Source organism: Engystomops pustulosus, chromosome 1 (assembly GCF_040894005.1).
Source record: "Engystomops pustulosus chromosome 1, aEngPut4.maternal, whole genome shotgun sequence".
NCBI lineage: Eukaryota > Metazoa > Chordata > Amphibia > Anura > Leptodactylidae > Engystomops > Engystomops pustulosus.
This window is the reverse complement of record NC_092411.1, coordinates 54,098,571-54,121,645: the sequence shown is the minus strand read 5'-3', so window position 1 is coordinate 54,121,645 and position 23,075 is coordinate 54,098,571. Positions and strand designations below refer to the sequence as shown.

At 46.6% G+C, this 23,075-nt stretch overlaps 1 protein-coding gene across 2 annotated transcripts in view; it reads left to right on the top strand.

The window, feature by feature from the left end:
• The window catches only part of MCC (MCC regulator of WNT signaling pathway), a 218,623-nt gene that overhangs the window by 22,507 nt on the left and 173,041 nt on the right, over positions 1-23,075 (top strand). The window contains exon 1 of one of the 2 annotated variants that reach the window (XM_072140758.1): positions 18,722-19,039. The exons of the other annotated variant lie outside the window; for it this stretch is intronic. Coding sequence (XP_071996859.1) covers positions 18,753-19,039 — 287 coding nt within the window. The 5' untranslated portion in view covers positions 18,722-18,752. Of the gene's footprint in view, positions 1-18,721; positions 19,040-23,075 lie in introns of those variants that run through there. 2 annotated transcript variants of the gene reach the window in all.

The following is a 23,075-nucleotide window of genomic DNA, read 5'->3' as shown; positions in this document are numbered from 1 at the left end:
GTTTTTAAGCAGTCCGTCAAAAAACGCATGCGTTTTTGACCACTTTGAATTAAGATAATTGGTCAAAACTGCTTAAAAACGTATCAAAAACGCATTCAAAACGCCATGTGTTGCATCACCCTCAGGGTGCGGTCACACGTTGCAGTTACAACTACATCGCAATCAATGTACATTGGCGCCAGCACTTATTTATTAAAAAAACCCAGTTGGCTGAGGAGTCTAAAAAACTAGCGCAGAGGAATAATAAATGTTTCGGACACAATGGTAAATTGATCAACGCATAGTAAAAATTAATATTTTCCTGTGACTTATAAGCTCCTGCACTCGTGGACTTCACAAAGTCATTTTAAATACCATAGGTACAAAATGTTATCACTTTGTACCAAAACTTGTAAGGCTAACCCCAGTTACTGATGTTTCCCATCCTTATATTAGATTTGTAAATTCTCTACACTAATGCAGCTGTCCTTCTACCAGTGTTTCTGGAGACTACCTACAATTTTCTATTTTGCTAGGAATGATAAAGACAAAAGCATCAGGATGGTTGTAACATAATTGCCTGAACAGAAGGGTTTTTTATGACTATTGTTTCAAAGCTTTACACGGAGCTTACTCATGTACAATCCTCAAAACACTTAGACAGATGTTCTCAGGGAACAAATAAGTACAATAATTATGGCAAAGACCTTTTCTCTTTCTACCTTCATCTCACTGATAACACATTACTGAAACCAACGTCCAAGTTCTGTGTAATGAGCCTCTGCTATAAAGTCTAGCGGAAAGGAAATTATTCATCAAAGGCAACATAATGACAGAAAATCAGATGGTCATATGGAATTTCTCATGTGTGGAATTTTTTTTATTAGTTAAAGTAGATTTTTCAGGTGATCCAACTCTTAATGGAAATCTAACACTTAAAACTACTGTTTATACCTCTGAGGCAGAATCATAACTACTTTAGCCCTAAAAGCAAGTCATTTAACCAGAAAATATGTTTTAAAATGATGAAAATTTGTCTCCGGCGCTCCTGTGTATGTCACACAGAACGTTAGGCGCTTTCCTCTTCTAATTATGTATGCCTCCAGCGTGCATTAGTACACACATCCTACCATTCCCAAGATCCAGTAACTTCACAGAGCTCTTGAGAAGGGTAATGGAATGCAACCAGTTGTAAAAAGAGGTTCCAGCAAAGGTTAAAGATGCTGGGATCTTATCACACACACGTTAGAAAGCTGCTGGCTAAATGCTTGCTAGTATCTATACAGAAGTAGGCTTACTTTATAGATATGGTAACAGAACCAAGCTTACCGCATAGGTGTCAGAGCAGCTATGGGTCATGTGACTGCCAGCAACATGTAAGTTCTGTGATGTCCAGTGACCTACATACTTCTGGATGATGAATGAGGACTGTATTCTCATTACTGCATGCACTCCCCTCTGTGAAACCACTCCCATGTCAATGGTTGGATGGGTGTGCAAAGGACATCCACATGTGGGTGCATGTCGTTGGCACACCCCTCCAATCACAGACATGGGTGTGGTGTGCAGGCCACCTTAATCCACCATAAGTATGCAGGACACTGGACACCACAGGAAGCCGTGAACCACAGCTGCTATGGACAAATTTATTATTCTCACCCTTCTCTGGCGTTCTGGTTCAGGGCTGCCTGTCTCTCTATATACAAACAGGCTTGATATTCCCCTCACCCCCACCACCTAAAAAACCTATAAATATTTCCCTCAGCTCCTCTTCCCTTTGATCCTGGCGCTGTCCGTCGCTAATCTTGACCCGCCGGGATCACCTAAAAAAGAAAGTTACAATTAGCAGCACGGAGCGTGGAGACAAGATGCTAATTATGCACGCACTCACCACCCCCTCCCCCATTCATGACTCTCGCGTGACCTCACCTCCCTCTCTATGTTGTTTATTTGGTTGGTTTCCTTTAAGTCCTCAAACTGCACCTGAGGCAAGAGGCTCACCTTGCTTCATGGATGGTGTAAACCTATGTAAAGCTCAAAGCAGTCTTGAATATAATGCATAGAGAGTGGGTGATGCACTACAGTTGCATATTTGAGCATATTTAATATGCAAGTTCTCCACTATGTGGAAATCAAATACGTTTTGAAAAACTGTTGCTTCCAAATGATTAAAAATGAGCTTATCCCCAGTCCAGCTCATCTGTTTTTATAGTTCTGCGGGACCTGAAACACTCTTGAATCTTTGTTGCCAACATTTTGGTGGAGCTTGAGCTGGTGCATTTCAGAAATTCCTTCTCATTATGCAGGTCATGTCAGGGTAAGTGTAGGGTAAAATAAACACAGGGAAGTCATCTATTATGCTCATATTTTAAATATAATGAGAAATGTTGAAAACAACCATTAATTCAAAACTAATGTTAAGGCCGGGTTCCAATGCACTGAGGCAGCTTTGACTTATTATGATGTATTTCTATGAATTTTTAAAAGCATTGATTTTCTTCTCCAACTGAACTGTATAGCAATAATAAATAGTTTGTAGTGGAAATTATATTTAAAAAAGTGTAAATAAATTTTAGCCAAGTATGGAATCGGATAGGCAATGACTTAAAATCTAAATGGGGGGGGGGGGGCTACATTTTTTCTAATATTCTTTTATTTTAGGTAAAATTTTAAAAAAAACGGGATGCATTCTTTTAAAGTACCAAGGTGGGGACAAGATAACTTGTTTCTTGACTCTGATCCTGATAATTGGAACCTGTTATCCACAAAGAAATTGTGTGCAGGTCATACAAAGACACACTACATTGATCCGGGATGCAATTCTGTGGATGGGCCCGTTGACCTGGCCTCAACCAATTGTCAAGCTATAACCTATCCTACACATATGTTATAACTGGCTGCTATGGTCCAACATAAATGGGATTTTCCAGGGTAGATAAAGTGCAATAACCTCTCTTTGGCTCCACATTCTCCGGCTCACAGAAGGTAGAACCCTGAAGTCACTGTTGAATACCACAGTTCTCCCTCGACACAATGAATTGGCAGCATAGGTTACTTGGCTGCTGGTCAGGTTGGTGGTGATCACAAGGCAGTAAAAAGGGGAGTCAGAGAATGGAATTTTACTTCCCCCACCAGGAAACCCATTTAAATGTATAGAATGTGGGAGATTCAGCCTTTGATTTACTTTACACCCATAATATGTAATTTATATAAGGAGCCAAGCAGGCAATACAATAAGGGTTTTTTATCTCTTCTGTATAGTAATGATTTGGGTGCAGAGTCGCCATAAGACTAAGTGGTAATGTGACATTGTAATCTTACAGCAAACATTTACAAGTCACTATGTATCCACTCACATGTCTTTGTCTGCAGTTCTTAGATGAAGTGAAGTATATAAGGAACTTCTGCTGCATTTTAAAGCATGAAATTGAAATTCCTCTATCATTATCAAATGTATCCTGGGGTTTGACTCTTGCTTATTCTTTTGGACTCTCTCCCATTAAGCTTCACATTACACTTAAGAATTTCCAATGACCCCTCAGAGAACTTTTTTATCTTGACAGGAAGAGCATTGTGAAGAGTGAGGTATATCTTGGACTGAACAATCATACATTTAGCTTATGAAGGAATACTGAGTTAATGGTGAAGGGGTTTGTGTAAAATATAAAAAAAGATTAAAAAAAAGATTATTCACCACCCAAAAAAGCATCTGAATGTACAAATTAACACTTTTCCACCATTTTGCCTCCCATTAAAATTTTTATTAAAAATGATCAAAAAGTTAAACAGTGGTCCAAAGGTATCATTAAAAACGACAACACATCCCACAATAAAATTATACTTTAACCAGCTCTGAATAACATATTATAAAATAGTTATGGGTATCCGAATATGGCAACACAAGAGTTTTTTTATGCAATTTTTTAAAGGAAACCTACCACTTCCAATTGTGCTTCTAAGTCGCAAATACCGTGCACCAGCTCAGGGTGAGCTGGTGCCGGCGCTTATATTCCTTATGTTCTTAAACAGATGTAAACCGCTTAAACGCTTTATTAATCTTTATATAGGAAGTAGCTTCACCGCACCGTGGTACGCGCTAGAGCAACATGCGTGTGTTTGAATAGGAAGTGGTCGCGCGCAGGTTGCACTAAGCGCGTACCATGGTGCGGTGAAGCTACTTCCTATTCCTATATGGAAAAGCCTGGGGGACTGTAGAGAAAGATAACTGAAGTTTGGTCACTTGTTAACTAGCAAGCTCTGTATAGTCCTGTGGAATCTGTATGCACTGTATTAATATAGGAATTATTTGTATTATTTGTAGAACCTTGGGTGACTATGGGTTAATATGAAGAAACAAGCGAGATGTAGAAACTTGGGTTACTTAATAAATTAGAAATCCATACAATTAGAAAACATGATTAAGACATAATTAGACATTAGGATATAAATTAATAAAATAGGGTGACTTTAAAGTAAAATAATTGAACAAGGGGGACCAAAAGTCCTACCTCCTGTAATTATCACGGTTATTTATTTTTTTTATATTTAACTTTATAACGTGATATTATCAATTTATGTGAAGCCTAGGCTACATTCACAAGAAAGTATGGGGACGTATATACAGGGGTGAACCAAGCCTGTATGCTGACTGAGGCGAGCCATGCATACAGAATACCACCATGTAATATAAAATGCATACAGTGTACCGCTATGTAGTATAAAATGCATGTCCCGTCCGGTGTGCTGGCCTGTGGGAAGTGGGAGCACGGTGCCGCCCTCCTCCCCCCCTCATTGAGCAGGAGGTGCTCCGCCTTTGGCGAGATGCTCAACTCGCCTCATGCCAGGTGCGCCCCTGCGTATATACAGGCAACATATATATGACATATATACGTCCCCCATACACTTCAATGTCCTTGTGGTGCCATACAGGAGCGGGTATAGGTACCATTTCATAGCCCGTAGAAAGATAGGACATTTGTTTCCATTATTCATATTAATTGTCCCGTGCATGTGTCCTGTGTGCCAATCATATACATGTATGTAACACAATTATTTAATGCCAGGGATCACATGTCACTATTCTATTAGTGCATAGAATTACACAGCTGATTCCACTGTGCAGATAGGAGGTAACTGTTCTAATATAGGTATCTGAGCAGAACCTTTTACACCTGTATAAAATAGGTATTACAGGCAACCTAACAGTAGATAACCTAATTAGCATGTTGGGTGCCAAGTATAATGGAACTGATTGCTTTTGGAAGCAATAGAAAAAAGCAATTCTTCCAGAGTATTTTCCTGAACCCAACACTAGAGGGAGCTCATTGTAAAGATATTTTTACAATTCTTTTTGAAGTAAAAGGGGTTTGACCATGGAATTCCCAAATTTTAATCCCCTAGTAATGTTTACACAATAAAGTTAATTTTAACCCCTTACTTTACAATTTTATTCAGTTTTATTAGCTCCTATCACTCAGTGATGGTCAGTGTAATATACCAGAGTGGGGGCTGAAACTCTCTAAGCAGACACTTCAAGATTCCTATGTGCTATGAGATGCTTTTCCGCTGACAATGTGCTTAGATTATCAGGGCCCAGGTTTATATAGACTTTCATTTAGCTTCTATCTTAGTATCTGACCCACAGAAAGAGAGATGAGGCAGATCAGAGATGAGGTGATGAGATTCATGAGATGTATATAACACACAATTATACACTCAGCTCAGCTACACACACACAAACTATCACATCTGATGTGCCTCCCTCCCCTACCCCGGGTAAATAACTTATGTAGCTTGTAGCTCCCCTCTTGCTGCTGCTGTTGTTTGCTGGTGTCACGGGTGCTTCTGCGACCTCTCTCCCGGGTCGCAAGTGCACCCGTGCCTTGCTTCTCTGCTGCCCCGGTTCCCCGGCTTCTAACTCATCTTGTCCCACATCAACTCCAGCAGCACAGTGCGCGCATCCCCGCCTCCTTGGGCACGCGCGTATTACCTTTAGTAAATTTAAAGGGCCAGCGCGCCATTAATTGGCGCTGGCCATTTTCAGCTAAATTTTTTAAACCTGCCTCTTCCTGTGTCTCTTGCCGGATCTTTGTGCCTCACAGCCTGAGAGAAATCTTTACTGCGATTTACTGGCGTTCCTGAGTCCCTCCGTATACCTGTGTTACCTGTGCTCCTTCGTGTTCCTATGTACCAGTGTTCCTCCATGCTGCTGTTCTGTGTGCCGTGTTCCTATACCCATCTATTTGGACCTCCCTGTTGCCGACTCTGGATTTGGACTCTGACGTTGCATCTCTGCCGCCTGCGCTGACCCTGTGCTTGGACTTTGACCACGAGATTGTCTGCCGCCTCTGCTCCTCTACCTTGGGCGCCACTGCAGACAAGTCACGCCTGAGGAACGACCTGGTGGTACCACATCGCAGCTTGTCTAACCCGCCTTGCGGCGGGCTCTGGTGAAAACCGGGTACCACTTAGACTCCGGTCCCAGGTAGTGGCTTGTGTCAACCACTGCAGTGGTCCAGAGGATCCACATCCCGCAAGCCCGACAGTGACAGCTGGCAGGAAATCAGTGTGTATCAGTGTGAGCTCTGTCCGGGAATGAAGGATAGCTGCCGAGCTTGCTGCACCAGACATGTAGCCCTGATGTGAGGTTATGTTCTCATGTGACTGAGGAGCATCTTATGGAGTTTTGTCACAGATCTGCCCAAAGATCCTTTGATATTTCTTCTGGTTAGGTTAATGATATTGGTACGAAACCCTAATGGATTTTTTATGCTAGGGGGCTTTGTATGTAATATGGTGCAGAATGGACAATTGTAATGTGTGCCAGAGATGAGTCTGCCACAAATGTTACAGTAAGCAAAAATCCTATTGGCAACAGTTGTCCTGCAGTACAAAGACAACCCACTAATACAATGCTGAAGGTGTTATTGCACTGCATCAAAATTATACACTTACTACCAGATTTCCTCAGTTAGGGTTCCCACCGAGGAAAATGTATAGGTCAGAATAACTGGACATTTGGGATCACTCAAGTGTCATGTACCCAGCCATATTGCTAAGCATTTTATTTTAAAAAATGTTTTTACATTTCTAACAACTATTAATTATACAGCATATCTTTATACACTGGGGGACATGTATCATAGTATTTTCTTTCTGTTGAGAATTTTTTAAACATTTGGCAGCTCTTTTTTGCGCCTTATGTATGATCCTGTCTTTTTTTGTGATACATGTTCAGTTTTGCCTATCCTGGCAGGCATAAATTTTGGCTTCTTTTAAGAATTTTTGTTGCAAATGTCTCAAATCCATATGGACACAAGCCATGTGAGGGGGTTATATGCAGGAGAGGACACAAGCCATGTGAGGGGGTTATATTCAGGAGAGGACACAAGCCATGTGAGGGGGTTATATTCAGGAGAGGACACAAGCCATGTGAGGGGGTTATATTCAGGAGAGGACACAAGCCATGTGAGGGGGTTATATTCAGGAGAGGACACAAGCCATGTGAGGGGGTTATATTCAGGAGAGGACACAAGCCATGTGAGGGGGTTATATTCAGGAGAGGACACAAGCCATGTGAGGGGGTTATATTCAGGAGAGGACACAAGCCATGTGAGGGGGTTATATTCAGGAGAGGACACAAGCCATGTGAGGGGGTTATATTCAGGAGAGGACACAAGCCATGTGAGGGGGTTATATTCAGGAGAGGACACAAGCCATGTGAGGGGGTTATATTCTGGAGAGGACACAAGCCATGTGAGGGGGTTATATTCAGGAGAGGACACAAGCCATGTGAGGGGGTTATATTCAGGAGTGGACACAAGCCATGTGAGGGGGTTATATGCAGGTGAGGACACAAGCCATGTGAGGGGGTTATATACAGGAGAGGACACAAGCCACGTGAGGGGGTTATATACAGGAGAGGACACAAGCCATGTGAGGGGGTTATATTCAGGAGAGGACACAAGCCATATGAGGGGGTTATATTCAGGAGAGGACACAAGCCATGTGAGGGGGTTATATACAGGAGTGGACACAAGTCATGTGAGGGGGTTATATACAGGAGAGGACACAAGCCACGTGAGGGGGTTATATACAGGAGAGGACACAAGCCATGTGAGGGGGTTATATTCAGGAGTGGACACAAGCCATGTGAGGGGGTTATATGCAGGAGAGCACACAACTCATGTGAGGGGATATATACAGGAGTGGACACAAGCCATGTGAGGGGGTTATATTCAGGAGTGGACACAAGCCATGTGAGGGGGTTATATAAAGGAGAACACACAAGTCATGTGAGGGGATATATACAGGAGTGGACACTACTGTAAATTTAGGATTTGAGGCTGTGTCCTGCATCGTTAAGCACTGTAGTCACACTCCAGGGAGATGATGACATATGAGGCTGTGGTCACACATGATGTTAAGGGTGTGGTCACAGGTTTTGATTGATCAAACCTGAGCTGGATCACTCATACACAGCAGTCGGTGGATGGTGCAGCAATTGATTATTCTACCTGGCAGGGAGAACAGTGATAACATCATTCTCTGATGCAGTGCAAAACTATCGTACAAGGAAAAGCGCTGGAGGCACAGAAGCAAGAGAGCTTCATTATCATAATTTTATTTAAGAACATTTCAGCAAAACCACTTTGCTCAGGGATTGATCAAGATATGATTCTGTATCAGTGTAGCTTCAGCATTCTCAAATTTGCCTAATTTTGGGGGAAATTTCATGTAGGCAAACATTTGAAATTTCACGCAAAAGAGGGAATACCCTACTGTACATGAGGGGACTGTCACGGGTGGTCCCGCGATCCCCGTCACGGATCGCGGGCTCACGGGTTCCGGCTCCTGCCCCTCCGGCGTCGGCTCCGTCCGCAGCTTCCTCGTCCCATTCGGCTGTGCGCGCGCGTCCCCGACAGCTAGGGCGCGCGCGCGGCAAGTTCTGTAAATTTAAAGGGCCAGCGCGCCACTAATTGGCGCTGGCCTTTTCCCTTTAATTATTTAACCCTGCCTCTTCCTGTTACCCTTGCCGGATCTTTGTGCCTTGCGCCCTAGAGAAAGCTGTATTTTGATGCCTTGTGCTGTTCTTGAGATTTCCTGTTGTGACCCCAGTTCCGTTTCTGACTACGCTCCTTTGCCGCCTGTCCTGACCTGTTGCTACGACTCTGACTACGAACCTGTGCTGCCCGTCCTGACCTCCTGCCTGACCCCGACTACGAGATTGCCTGCCGATTCTGTACCTCGACCTTGGCTGCCACTGCGGACAAGTCACGCCTGTGGAACGACCTGGTGGTACCACGCCGCAGCAAGTCCAACCCGCTTTGCGGCGGGCTCTGGTGAAAACCGGGTTGCCACTTAGACTCCGGTCCCAGGTAGTGGCTTGTGCCATCGTCCGCAGTGGTTCAGAGGATCCACAACCTCTAAGCTTGACAGTAAGATCCGGCCATGGATCCCGCTGAGGTGCCGCTTCCTACTCGGCCGACTCTGGCTGCCATCGTGGGTCAACAATCCCGAGAGATTGTCGCTCAACGCCAACAGCTGGAACAGGTTACCGCCATGCTGCAGCAGCTGCTGGCCACCCAGCAGCAACAACAGGTTCCTGAGGCCGCTCCTGTGGCTCCCGCTATCCCGGCTTCTCTTCCCGCCGCTGAACCGAGGCTACGGCTGTCTATGCCCGGGAAGTATGATGGTGATCCCAAGTCTTGCAGGGGCTTCATAACCCAGTGCTCCCTGCATTTTGAGTTGATGCCGTCTCAATTCTCCACGGAACGATCCAAGGTGGCCTTCATCGTCAGCCTTCTCTCTGGTAAGGCCCTGGCCTGGGCTACTCCTCTCTGGGACAGAGACGACCCCGTCACAGACAATCTCACTGCATTTCTGGCGGAGTTCCGGTCCGTTTTTGAGGAACCTGCACGGGCCTCTTCTGCCGAGACTGCGCTGTTGAATCTCCGCCAGGGGGGCTCATCCGTGGGAGAATATGCGGTCCAGTTCCGTACCTTGGCCACGGAACTTTCCTGGAACGATGCGGCCCTGTCCGCAACCTTTAAGAAGGGACTTGCCCCTCATATTAAAGACGCTCTGGCCGCTCGAGATCTGCCGTCTACCCTGGGTGGTCTTATCACCTTAGCCACCCGGATTGATGTGCGATTTAGAGAACGTGCTGAGGAATTACGCCTAGAGCAACCGCAAGTTCGCCCACGACGATTTCCTCGCCTGGCTCCAGCTTTTCAAAGACCGCTCCAGCCCCCTGATGTACCACCCGTGGAGGAGCCTATGGAGGTGGACAGGCTCAGACTCTCTCCCCAGGAGCGTATCAGAAGGCGTCAGGGAAACCTCTGCTTCTACTGTGCCAGTCCTGGACACTTCCTGGGGTCTTGCCCAATCCGTCCCCAACCTTCGGGAAACGCCAGCACCTAGGGTTCTTGGGAGAAGCGTCCCTAGGTGTGAGCAAAGCTTCTCCACGTTTGATGATACCGGTGCTTCTCAGCGTGGGCACCGGCACCCAGATCCAGGTCTCTGCCTTCTTGGACTCAGGCTCCGCGGGGAACTTCGTGGATGCCGCCTTGGTCTCCCGGCATCACCTTCCTGTGGTCCGTCTTGAAAGGCCGTTGGTCATCTCCTCCGTCAGTGGACAAATCCTTTCTGACCCGGTCCACTACCGCACCAAGCCACTGTCTATGCAAGTCGGTGTGCTGCACAGGGAGAACCTGTCCTTTTATGTGCTTCCACGTTCCACATCCTCCATCCTGTTGGGTCTACCATGGTTGCAGTTCCACGCACCCGTTCTTGACTGGAAGACGGGGGAGATCCTTCGGTGGGGATCCGACTGCCAATCTCGTTGTGTGGATGTGCCTCGTCCAGTGCCAGTTCTGGTCTCTTCTGTGTCCCTTAAGGCCCTGGAGGGTCTTCCGGCATGTTATAAGGACTTTCGTGATGTCTTCTCAAAGAAGCAAGCTGAGACGTTGCCACCTCACCGTCCCTACGATTGTCCTGTGGATCTCTTGCCGGGCACTTCTCCCCCACGGGGTCGTGTGTATCCGCTTTCTGTACCAGAAACCTCAGCCATGTCGGACTATATCCGAGAAAATCTGCAGAGGGGATTTATACGCAAGTCTTCCTCCCCGGCCGGTGCAGGTTTTTTCTTTGTGACCAAAAAGGACGGGTCACTCCGACCATGCATAGACTATCGCGGTCTTAACAAAATCACGGTTAAGAACCGTTATCCATTGCCATTGGTCACTGAGTTGTTTGACCGCCTTCGTGGAGCCAAGATCTTCTCCAAGTTGGATCTTCGTGGGGCTTACAACCTCATTCGTATCCGCCAAGGGGATGAATGGAAGACCGCTTTTAATACCCGAGATGGACACTTCGAATATCTGGTGATGCCGTTCGGACTCTGTAATGCACCAGCCGTCTTTCAGGAGTTCGTGAATGACATCTTTAGAGACTTGCTTTATGTCTGTGTGGTGGTCTATCTGGACGATATCCTAGTGTTTTCTCCGGACCTTGAGACCCACCAAGTCCAAGTACGGCAAGTACTCAGTCGATTAAGGACCAATCGTCTCTATGCCAAGCTGGAAAAGTGTCTGTTCCATCAGCAGAGTATTCCATTTCTCGGCTATGTCATCTCGGACAAAGGCCTTCGTATGGATCCTGCCAAGCTGTCGGCGGTTCTTCAGTGGCCTCGCCCAGTGGGACTGCGCGCTATACAGCGATTTCTGGGCTTTGCGAATTATTACCGCCAGTTCATTCCACGTTTTTCCTCTCTGGTGTCTCCAATTGTGGCACTTACCAAGAAGGGTGCCAATCCCCGACTCTGGCCTTCGGCAGCTGAGGAGGCCTTTAAGAACTTAAAATCTTTGTTTGCTTCGGCTCCAGTCCTGGTGCGTCCCGACGTTGAAAAGCCTTTTCATCTGGAAGTGGATGCCTCCTCTGTAGGGGCCGGAGCAGTGCTCACGCAGAAGGGTCCCAAAGGCCGCACAGTCACCTGTGGATTCTTCTCCAAGTCTTTTTCCTCCGCGGAGAGGAATTACGGGATAGGAGATCGAGAATTATTGGCGATCAAGCTTGCCCTAGAAGAGTGGCGTTATCTCCTGGAGGGAGCTCGGTTTCCGGTCAGCATCTATACAGACCACAAAAACCTCCTCTATCTCCAGACTGCTCAGCGACTCAACCCACGCCAAGCTCGTTGGTCACTCTTCTTCGCCCGGTTCGATTTTCTCATTCATTTTCGTCCGGCCGAGAGGAACATCAAGGCAGACGCCCTTTCTCGTGCTTCGGATGTTGTTGGGGAAGAACCGGTTCCTCGTCATGTTATCTCTCCTGACCGACTTGTACTGGCCGCGCCAGTGGATCTTCGTCTATTACCTCCTGGCAAGACATACGTACGACCTGCGCTACGGAGGAGAATTCTGTCTTGGGGACATTGCTCCCGTGTGGCTGGGCATCCTGGGGTGCAGCGTTCTATCGCCCTCATTACCCGATTCTACTGGTGGCCAGACCTGGCCAGAGATGTCCGGGATTTTGTGGGTGCCTGTACTTCCTGTGCCCGGAATAAGCCTTCACGTCTTAAGCCTGCTGGTCTTCTTCTGCCGTTGCCAATACCCAGCTGTCCATGGACTCATATTGCTATGGATTTCATCACGGATTTACCATCTTCTTCAGGCAATACTGTCATCTGGGTGGTGACTGACCGGTTCTCTAAGATGGCCCATTTTATTCCTCTACCAGGTTTGCCAGCTGCTCCATGTCTTGCCGAACAGTTCTTTCACCACATCTTCCGACTCCATGGACTTCCACGACACATAGTCTCTGACCGTGGAGTACAGTTTGTCTCGAAATTTTGGCGTTCTCTCTGTAACCAACTACAGGTGAAGTTGGACTTCTCTTCTGCCTATCATCCCCAGTCGAACGGGCAGGTGGAGAGAGTTAACCAGACTTTGGGCTGCTATCTACGCCACTTTGTTTCTGCCCGTCAGGACGATTGGTCCCAATTGTTGCCTTGGGCGGAGTTTTCCTATAACTCCTTGGACTCTGCATCAGCGGGTTCTGCTCCATTTTTTGTCAACTATGGACTCCATCCTCGCCCGCCTCTACCTCTACCCGTGGCTTCTGATGTTCCTGCAGTTGAGGAGTTGGTACAGGACTTAAAAACCATCTGGGAGCAGACCCGCCTTTCCTTATTACAGGCTTCGACGCAGACTAAGATTCAAGCCGATAAAAGACGCAGACCTTCCCCCGTCTTCTCTCCTGGTGACAAGGTTTGGCTGTCCTCCAAATACGTCCGGCTTAAAATTCCTGGCTACAAGCTCGGTCCTCGTTTCCTGGGTCCCTTCGAGGTGATGCATCGCATCAATCCAGTCTCATATAAGCTGCGCCTTCCTCCTACCATGCGCATCCCGAACTCCTTCCATGTATCCCTGCTCAAGCCTGTCATCTTGAACCGCTTCTCCCGACAGCTGTCTCCTCCTGCTCCAGTGGCCGACTCCTCTGACATCTATGAGGTAAAGGAGATCCTTGATGCTAAGACTGTAAGAGGTAAGCGGTTCTTCTTGGTTGACTGGAAGGGGTTCGGGCCTGAGGAGAGATCCTGGGAGCCCGAGGACAATATCCTGGACCAGGATCTCCTGCAGAGATTCCTCCAGCCCAGAAAGAGGGGGAGGCCGAAAGGGGGGGGTACTGTCACGGGTGGTCCCGCGATCCCCGTCACGGATCGCGGGCTCACCCGTGCCGTCGGTCCCCCGCCAGCGCACCGCAAGCGCTACTCACGGGTTCCGGCTCCTGCCCCTCCGGCGTCGGCTCCGTCCGCAGCTTCCTCGTCCCATTCGGCTGTGCGCGCGCGTCCCCGACAGCTAGGGCGCGCGCGCGGCAAGTTCTGTAAATTTAAAGGGCCAGCGCGCCACTAATTGGCGCTGGCCTTTTCCCTTTAATTATTTAACCCTGCCTCTTCCTGTTACCCTTGCCGGATCTTTGTGCCTTGCGCCCTAGAGAAAGCTGTATTTTGATGCCTTGTGCTGTTCTTGAGATTTCCTGTTGTGACCCCAGTTCCGTTTCTGACTACGCTCCTTTGCCGCCTGTCCTGACCTGTTGCTACGACTCTGACTACGAACCTGTGCTGCCCGTCCTGACCTCCTGCCTGACCCCGACTACGAGATTGCCTGCCGATTCTGTACCTCGACCTTGGCTGCCACTGCGGACAAGTCACGCCTGTGGAACGACCTGGTGGTACCACGCCGCAGCAAGTCCAACCCGCTTTGCGGCGGGCTCTGGTGAAAACCGGGTTGCCACTTAGACTCCGGTCCCAGGTAGTGGCTTGTGCCATCGTCCGCAGTGGTTCAGAGGATCCACAACCTCTAAGCTTGACAGGGACAAGTAGTTTAGTGGGATAAAACCTGGTGACAGGTTCCATTTAAACATGATTTAAAAAAAAAAAAGCAAAACAGTATAAAAGTCAATAAACTTATAGGGAATGGGGTAACAGTATGGGTGTATTACACACCAAAAAGATATTATCAATACAAAGAACACAGATAGATGTGTATGGATACAAAATTGACAAATTTTATTTGAAACAAAATCTAAAACCAATTAAAAACCCAAACTGGGTACGTATACAAAAAACTCCCAAAAAAGTAGATCAACGAGTACATACAAGTGAATATACATATAAGTAATGTTCAAAAAATACAATATATTAATACATAAGAAGATACAAGGTGATATTACCATATGGAAAGGTCTTGAATGGGGAGAGCTGGTGCCCCACGCGTATCGCCCGGCTCGCGGGCTTCGTCAGTATAAAAGTCACAGATATATGTGACTAAGCTCACTTGCCCACAAACCACATTCTAATGGGCAGCACGGTGGCTGAGTGAGTAGCACTACAGCCTTGCAGCACTGAGGTCCTGGGTTCAATTCCCACCCAGGTCAACATCTGCAAAGAGTTTGTATGTTCTCTCCGTGTTTGCATGGGTTTTCTATGGTTTCCTCCAACACTCCAAAACATAGTGTTAGGTTGTTTAGATTGTGAGCCCCATGAGGACAGGGACCAATTTGGCATGCTTTGTGTTCCGCTGCATAATCTGTGTGTGCTATATAAATAAAGAATTATTATTATTATTATTCTGGTATGGATGCTTTTCTCAAACAACATTGGGACTGAATTCTGTCTCAGTGGGGGTGATTTATCATTGGGTTTTTGTCTGTGTGGCGTTGTTTTAGTGCAGTTGTGATACAAATGCTGTTTTGCAACTTTACATTGAGCCAAACATGGCCAGATTAAGGGTCGCAGCAGTATGCGCCCCCCCCCCCCAAGCTCGGCAGCTGATGCGGGACCCCCTCCTACAACAATATATGTAAACGGATACTACATAGTTATACTGTTTCAAATATCATCCCAAGCTCTAAAGATATTAGAAACAATGGTATCTTTAGTTTTAGATTGGTTCATAAATTCCTACCTATTGGTTACTAAACCAATTTCAATTTTGGTCCATGACAAACCATAAAATACTATCACCATAATATTCCCAAATGCTGATACCGCAATTAAAAATACCATAAGACCAATATTCCAAACAATAGCGCTACAATTTCCAAATAATCCCTCCAAACTGCAATCCACAGCATCACCACAACATAAAGAAAATACCAACATCCTGATAATGAACACAAGACTCAGACCAGTACAGGCAGTCCCAGGGTTACATACAAGATAGGTTCCATCGGTTTGTTCTTAAGTTGAATTTGTATGTAAGTCGGAACTGTATATTTTATAATTGTAGATCCAGACAAAATTTTTTTTGCCCCAGTGATAATTGGAGTTTTTTGCCATAATGGAGGGGGTTAATACACTGTGAGACACTGAAGGGGTTAACTGTGGATGGGCGGTATGTTTCCCCTAGGTTTTGCTATTATGCAAGGCCTTAGTGCTGAGGTTGGGGGTGCTGTCACACGTCGCGTTTACTGCATGCGTTTAAAAACGCATTAGTACAGCTGAAGGGGTATTTCCCTAATTAAACAGCTGTTAACGCTTGCGTTTACAAAACGCATGCGTTAACATCGCGGTTAACGCATGCGGTTGTTAACGCATGCGTTAACCAAGATGTTAACGCATGCGTTTTGTAAACGCAAGCGTTAACAGCTGTTTAATTAGGTAAATATCCCTTCAGCTGTAGCAATGCGTTTTTAAACGCATGCAGTAAACGCGACGTGTGACAGCACCCTGGGTGTCCAGCACCTTGGACACAGGTGATGGGAGCAGCCCAATCAGTTTTTTTTTTTAAAACTGCTCAGCAGAGCTGAAGTTGTTGTCTCTCTCTGGAAGGAGGCTGGAGAGCACACAGCCCTGACCTCTGTGCCTGGAGCAGCCAAGTGATTTTGTATAGTGGTGAGTTAGTGAACACCTGTATAGTTAGCACCCTGACGGGTAGGATTTTTGTTTATTTAATGCCTGAATGTAAAGGCTGTTTTATTTTGCTGCTACAATAAACGCAGGCGAGACCTGTTTGGACTAAACCTTGGTGTCACTGTCTTGAACTGCATCACAGCACCCCGCTACCACGGTCTCTACTGGGCCAAATCTCTCACAACATATAGATCTTCCCTATACAGCTCTGAATAATAAAAATGGCAACCTGCTGCCACCATTAGGGGGAGCTCAATACGTAATCATTAATACAGCCAACATTGACCTCTACTAACGCTGGAAAAATATCACTGCATCCAGCTAGGAAAAGGCAGCAATTACATGATCAGATCATCCCTGGTCCATAGACCCTATAACAGTTGTGTGCTCTGCCTGAGTGGTAGGTAAGTAGGCCACTGCTTTAGGTATGCCTACACAATTCTGAAATGCTGAAATTTTTTTTTTGCCTTCGAAAATATCCAGCTGCAAAATTCACAAGGTATTGATAGTGTCTAATGCTGCAGGTTTCACCCTAAGCATTGCAATGGGTGAAAAAGTCAAAAACCTACAACATAAATTCACAGGATGCTAATTTCAGTACCGCAAATCTTCTGCTGAAGATATTACTTGAATTTGTTTCTACTGTAAAATGCTGCAAATATTGTTCCTCACCCCCCGGTAGATGTACTGAGACAAATAAGTCACATAAAAGTCACCGGGGGAAATTAGTTTTATTTCTTCAAAAGGGGGAAATTTATCATTGTCTTACGTCACTTACCTGGCATACAAATGTCTCACACCTGTCACATCTGCTGGTGCCAAATATGTGGCTTTTAATCCATATTTATCAAGTGAATCAAGATGTACAAGACAGCTTTATGATGTGCAGCTTTTTCAAAACTCAAAAATTTAGGCCACTATATTGCACTAGTGGTGTAGGGAAAACTTAGGAACCGGTTGTGACAAATTCACGACATCAAAGGGATTGGCCACTTATTGGAGACTTTAACAGGATAAGTATGAAGCCAAAATAGGGTCACTCATATTATTCTTACCCTGATCAAGTTTCCAGCGTATCATGTGACTCAGGTCTTCCTGTGATATCCAGTGTGGGCCGCGCATTCGGATGGAGGAGACCATACAGTCATTACTCTGCATGTATTAACACAGCAGTGACTGTATGTCCCGCTCCATCCTCCAGAAGCCAGCAGGGCACTGGGTGCCACTAAAAGTCCAAAGTCCTTATGCAGGCAGGTCTTGTGACTTGCGGCAACCAGGAAACTTTAACAATGTAAGCATAATATGGATGACCCTGTTAGGTCTGTTAGGTTAAAGGTTCCTATAACTCAGTCGCCTGTGGGGCTGCAGGCCAAGAAAGGGCCCTGACTATGATGTCACACTGTTGCGGCATAGTGTCTACGCACTGACAGCGCACACAGACATGCCTCTACCCATTTTCCCAGATAGAGAAGAAGACAGAGCCACTGGGAGAAGAAGCCGGAGGTAAGCATTGCATTTTTTTAAGGGGGCTCATTAACGGGGGGAGCTCTAATGTGGATATTTTATTAGTGAGGGGGGGCTCTGCTATAGATATTTCATTAAAGGGAACCTGTCACCAGGAGACCCATTTTTTGCACTCCCGCAATCCCCACAGAGCATAGTACATACACTGCCAAACTGTTTTTGTATAAAAAATTGGTTTTACAGAAAAAAAAGATATGTTATATTGTACCTCTTATTAGCATCTGCTGTGTGACTAGGCACTCGTTCACTGGGAGTGGCTGGAAAGGAGCAGTCCCCCCCACCCCTTGGGAAACAGCTACTCCATGTGAGCTTTTCAAATATATGAATAACTCTGCAAGGGGGCTCTTCTGTGGACATTTCATTAATGGGGGGGGGGATCTACTGTGGACGTTTCATTAAAGGAGGGATCTGCTGCGGACATTTCATTAGTAAAGGCTGAGACTATTTTTTTCCCATTGTCCATGGTAATGGGGTTACCTGATCTGATCCATGGAAAAGAAATTTGAGAACAGCCAGTCCCCCGATATAAAAAGGATGAGGACCACTGCTATAACCCACAGCCCCTTTAACAACCCCTGTGCCACATTTATCAAACTAAGCCAATACAATAAATCTGATGTGCAAAAGACATATAGAGCTCGTAGGAATGGATTAAGATCTTGTCTTGGAGCCATCCTTAGCAGGAGTGGATCAGGTATGGAGCCGAGCATGTGTGTGTGACTGCTCCTCCTGCTCAGGAGCATGCTACACCTCGGATAGGTCTGTGGGGACAGCCTGACCTCCAGTCCTCGCTGTGAACTTCTCCCCCTCCGCACACATCACCCCGGCGGGAGAGGGAATGAGAGGAGGCTGTGGGAGGGGAGCGGGGAGGGAACAGCTCCAGAGAGAGGGAGAGCGGCGCTGGGCGGGGAACCGGTGGCTGTGTCCGCCGCTGGCTCCGGGCTCCTCCACATCCAGCAGTGGGCAGTCTCTGGCCGCCCCGCCGGCCACTATGGCGGCTGCTGTGGAAGTCACCGGGAGCAGCAGCTGCAGCGGGAGCAGCGACACGTCCAGCACCGGCGAGGAGGAGAGGATGAGGCGCCTCTTCCAGACCTGTGACGGGGACGGCGACGGCTACATCAGCAGGTATGGGCGGCGGAGCTGCTGCAACTTTCCAACAACTGCTCAACACTTGGCTGCAGGGGGCCATGCACTCCGGGCCCCGGGGCCACAGCCTGCCCTGCCCACTGCTCCTGGGTCTAGGGTGGTCACATTCCTGGGGGTGAGGGGGCACTCGCTGACAGCTGCTGCAGGGCATTGGATTGTGGGAATGTTATAAGATGCTGTTCACACTACACTGACCTGGCGCTATCTAAAGATGGAAACTTTTAATGACCCCTTTACTGTTCTTGTGCTCACCCCTCTCATTCTAACTTCTGCTCACCCTGTCTTATATGTAACACCAGGGCTGCCCAAGTCGGCACCAGGGACCCCCTTTACTATGAGATAGTGGGCAGCACATGGGCAGCGGGATTGTCTTATTATTTTACCCTATTTCTTACAGCAGAAAATATCTAATCGTGAAATCCCTGTCTACTCTAGTTCTCTATTTACCTAATGTGGTCATATGCCGAGCATGCAAGTATCACATTTGTGGCTAGTGATTGGCTGATCGTACGTGGGGATGACACAACTGCGTAAATGGAGATACTGAGAAAACCAGAGCGATCCGGGATTAGATGGATTAAACCTTTTATATGTTACATTCCCTGCTTATAGATTTATTTTTATCCATTTATTATGCCAACGATCCCATAAATTTTAGTTGTTTTTTTTAATACCGTAAGTGTCCTTTCCTACTGTGCATCCATTTCTTCAGGGCTCACACTCCCTAGAATTACATCTTTGTCACTTCATACAATACATCCCCCCAGGCTTGGCTCTGTAAGTGCACAGCACAAGGCCAGTGTGACGGCATCTCTGACTAGTGACACTTGTGTGACGCTGCTGTCAACCATTGGTGGTAAAAGGGGTGTCCAGGATATTGCCATGTGAGGAGTGCTACACCCCAATCTCTTCTTGTCAGGCACAGCGCCATACATTTTACAGTGGTTGTGCTTGATATTTCAGCTGATGACCATTTTACAGGGAGCTCCCAGTAGCTGGGAGCCTTGGCCATGCTCTTCTAACCACGTGTGAACGGTTCTGTTGTATCGTCCTCTCCGAAGATCTCATTGGCCGGACAAGAAAGACAGTCAACATTTATTATAGGACATCTACCACCAGGATGAAAGACTGAATGCAAATGAGCCTGAGGGGCTCCAGGCTCCATTAACACCTATGGAACCTGCAGCCCCTCAGATTCATTTGCATACAGTCCTTCACCCTTTAATGTACTTGATCAGCAAGGATGGAAATAATTTCCATACCATACTGCTGCCACCAGCTACTGCACATCTGGCTATGGTATCTAGATGTCCTAAACTTTCACCCCTGTCCTGCCAACGTCAGTCTGTTCGTGGGAGCTCACCTCCGATCACAGTAAGGTCACTTTGGTCGCCTATCTTGTCATGCTCTAAGTCAGAGGTAGTGAACCTATGGCATGAATGCAAGAGGTGGTGCTCTGAGCACTCTCTGTGGACGCTATAATAATGATAATTCCTTTATTTATATAGCGCACACAGATTACGCAGCGCTGCACAGAGCTTGTCAGATCAGTCCCTGTCCCCAATGGGGCTCACAATCTAAACAACCTACCAGTATGTTTTGGATTGTGGGAGGAATTTGGAGGAACTGGAGGAAACCCACACAAACACTGAGAGAACATACCAGCACAGAGTTCACCTAACAAGACTCAAGACCTCCTGCAGTCTGTGGCCACGCAGGATGTGCCATGCTCAGGGCTATTTTAACCGGTTCGCGACCGCCCACCGTGTATTCATGGAGAGGGCTGCATGGAGAGGGCTCACGGGCTGAGCCCTCTCCATAGCCAGTAAGTCTCTGCTGCATATTGCAGCAAAGGCTTACCGGTAGCACCGATCGCGGGTGTTTTTACAGCGTGGGCTGCCGGCAGCCTCAAACAGATAGCGGCGCATGGGCGCCTCCATCTTACCTGGGATCGCCGCTCGATCGGGGGGCGGCGATCCATCTCCATGGTAGCCTCAGGTCTTACGAAGACCCGAGGCTATTTCATTTAACCCCTTCATTACAATGTGCTGATAGCACATTGTAATGAATGAGGAAGAAAATCCCCATATACTGCCATACTATAGTATGGCAGTATATGATAGGATCGATCAGACAACCTAGGGTTAAAGTACCCTAGGGAGTCTGAAAAATAGTATAAATAAAAATAAAAAAAAGTTAAAAAAAAAAAATTATAATAAAAAACCCTAAAATTTCAAAACACCCCCCTTTCCCTAGAACTGACATAAATATAAATAAACAGTAAAAATCATAAACACATCAGGTATCGACGCGTCCGAAAATGCCCGATCTATCAAAATATGATAACGGTTTTTCAATGCGTTTAACCCCGTAACGGAAAATAGCGCCCAAAGTCAAAAATGGCACTTTTTTGCCATTTTGAAAAATCTAAAAAAATCTATAAAAAGTGATCAAAAGGTCGTACAGTCCTAAAAATGATATCATTGAAAATATTATCAAATTTTGCAAAAAATGACACCACCCACAGCTCCGTACACCAAAGTATAAAAAAGTTATTAGCGCCAGAAGTTGGCAAAATCATAAAAAAAAATAAATTATTTTTGTACAGGTTTAAATTTTTGTAAATGTATGAAAACATTATAAAACCTATACAAATTTGGTATCCCCTTAATCGTACCGACCCAAAGAATAAAGTAGACATGTCATTTGGGGCGCTCAGTGAAAGACGTAATATCCAAGCCCACAAGAAAATGGCGCAAATGCGTTTTTTCACCATTTTCATTGCATTTGGAATTTTTTTCCCGCTTCCGAGTACATGGCATGGAATATTTAATACCAGCATTATGAAGTACAATTTGTTACGCAGAAAACAAGCCGTCACACAGCTCTTTACGTGTAAAAATAAAAAAGTTATAGATTTTTGAAGGTGGGCAGTGAAAAATGGACATGAAAAAACGGAGCCCGGTCCTTAACCGGTTAAAATGACACATTTGTAGCTGCCTGGGACTGCAGATATAGCAAGAAGGTGTGGACGGAGCTTTGGATCTCCTCCCCTGAGCCCCACAATCCTTCCTGTTAAGGGCGCCCTACACTATAATAAACCAAAATTCTCCTCCTTTCTACTGTATTGCTGTCCTCACAACGTCAATGTAATTGAATGCTGTGACAAAGCAGGGAGCAATAAGTTACTACTTAAATTGCCATGTTGGCACTTTGCGATAAATACCGTATATACTCGAGTATAAGCCGACACGAGTATAAGCCGAGACCCCTAATTTAACCGCCAAAAACTGGGAAAACCTATTGACTCAAGTATAAGCCGAGGGTGGGAAATGCATTGGTCACAGCCTGCCCCCTTAAGTATACAGCCTGCCCCCTTAAGTATACAGCCTGCCCCCTTAAGTATACAGCCTGCCCCCTTAAGTATACAGCCTGCCCCCTTAAGTATACAGCCTGCCCCCTTAAGTATACAGCCTGCCCCCTTAAGTATACAGCCAGCCCAGCCTGCCCCCAGTAGTATACAGCCAGCCCAGCCTGCACCCAGTAGTATACAGCCAGCCCAGCCTGCACCCAGTAGTATACAGCCAGCCCAGCCTGCCCCCAGTAGTATACAGCCAGCCCAGCCTGCCCCCAGTAGTATACAGCCAGCCCAGCCTGCCCCCAGTAGTATACAGCCAGCCCAGCCTGCCCCCAGTAGTATACAGCCAGCCCAGCCTGCCCCCAGTAGTATACAGCCAGCCCAGCCTGCCCCCAGTAGTATACAGCCAGCCCAGCCTGCCCCCAGTAGTATACAGCCAGCCCAGCCTGCCCCCAGTAGTATACAGCCAGCCCAGCCTGCCCCCAGTAGTATACAGCCAGCCCAGCCTGCCCCCAGTAGTATACAGCCAGCCCAGCCTGCCCCCAGTAGTATACAGCCAGCCCAGCCTGCCCCCAGTAGTATACAGCCAGCCCAGCCTGCCCCCAGTAGTATACAGCCAGCCCAGCCTGCCCCCAGTAGTATACAGCCAGCCCAGCC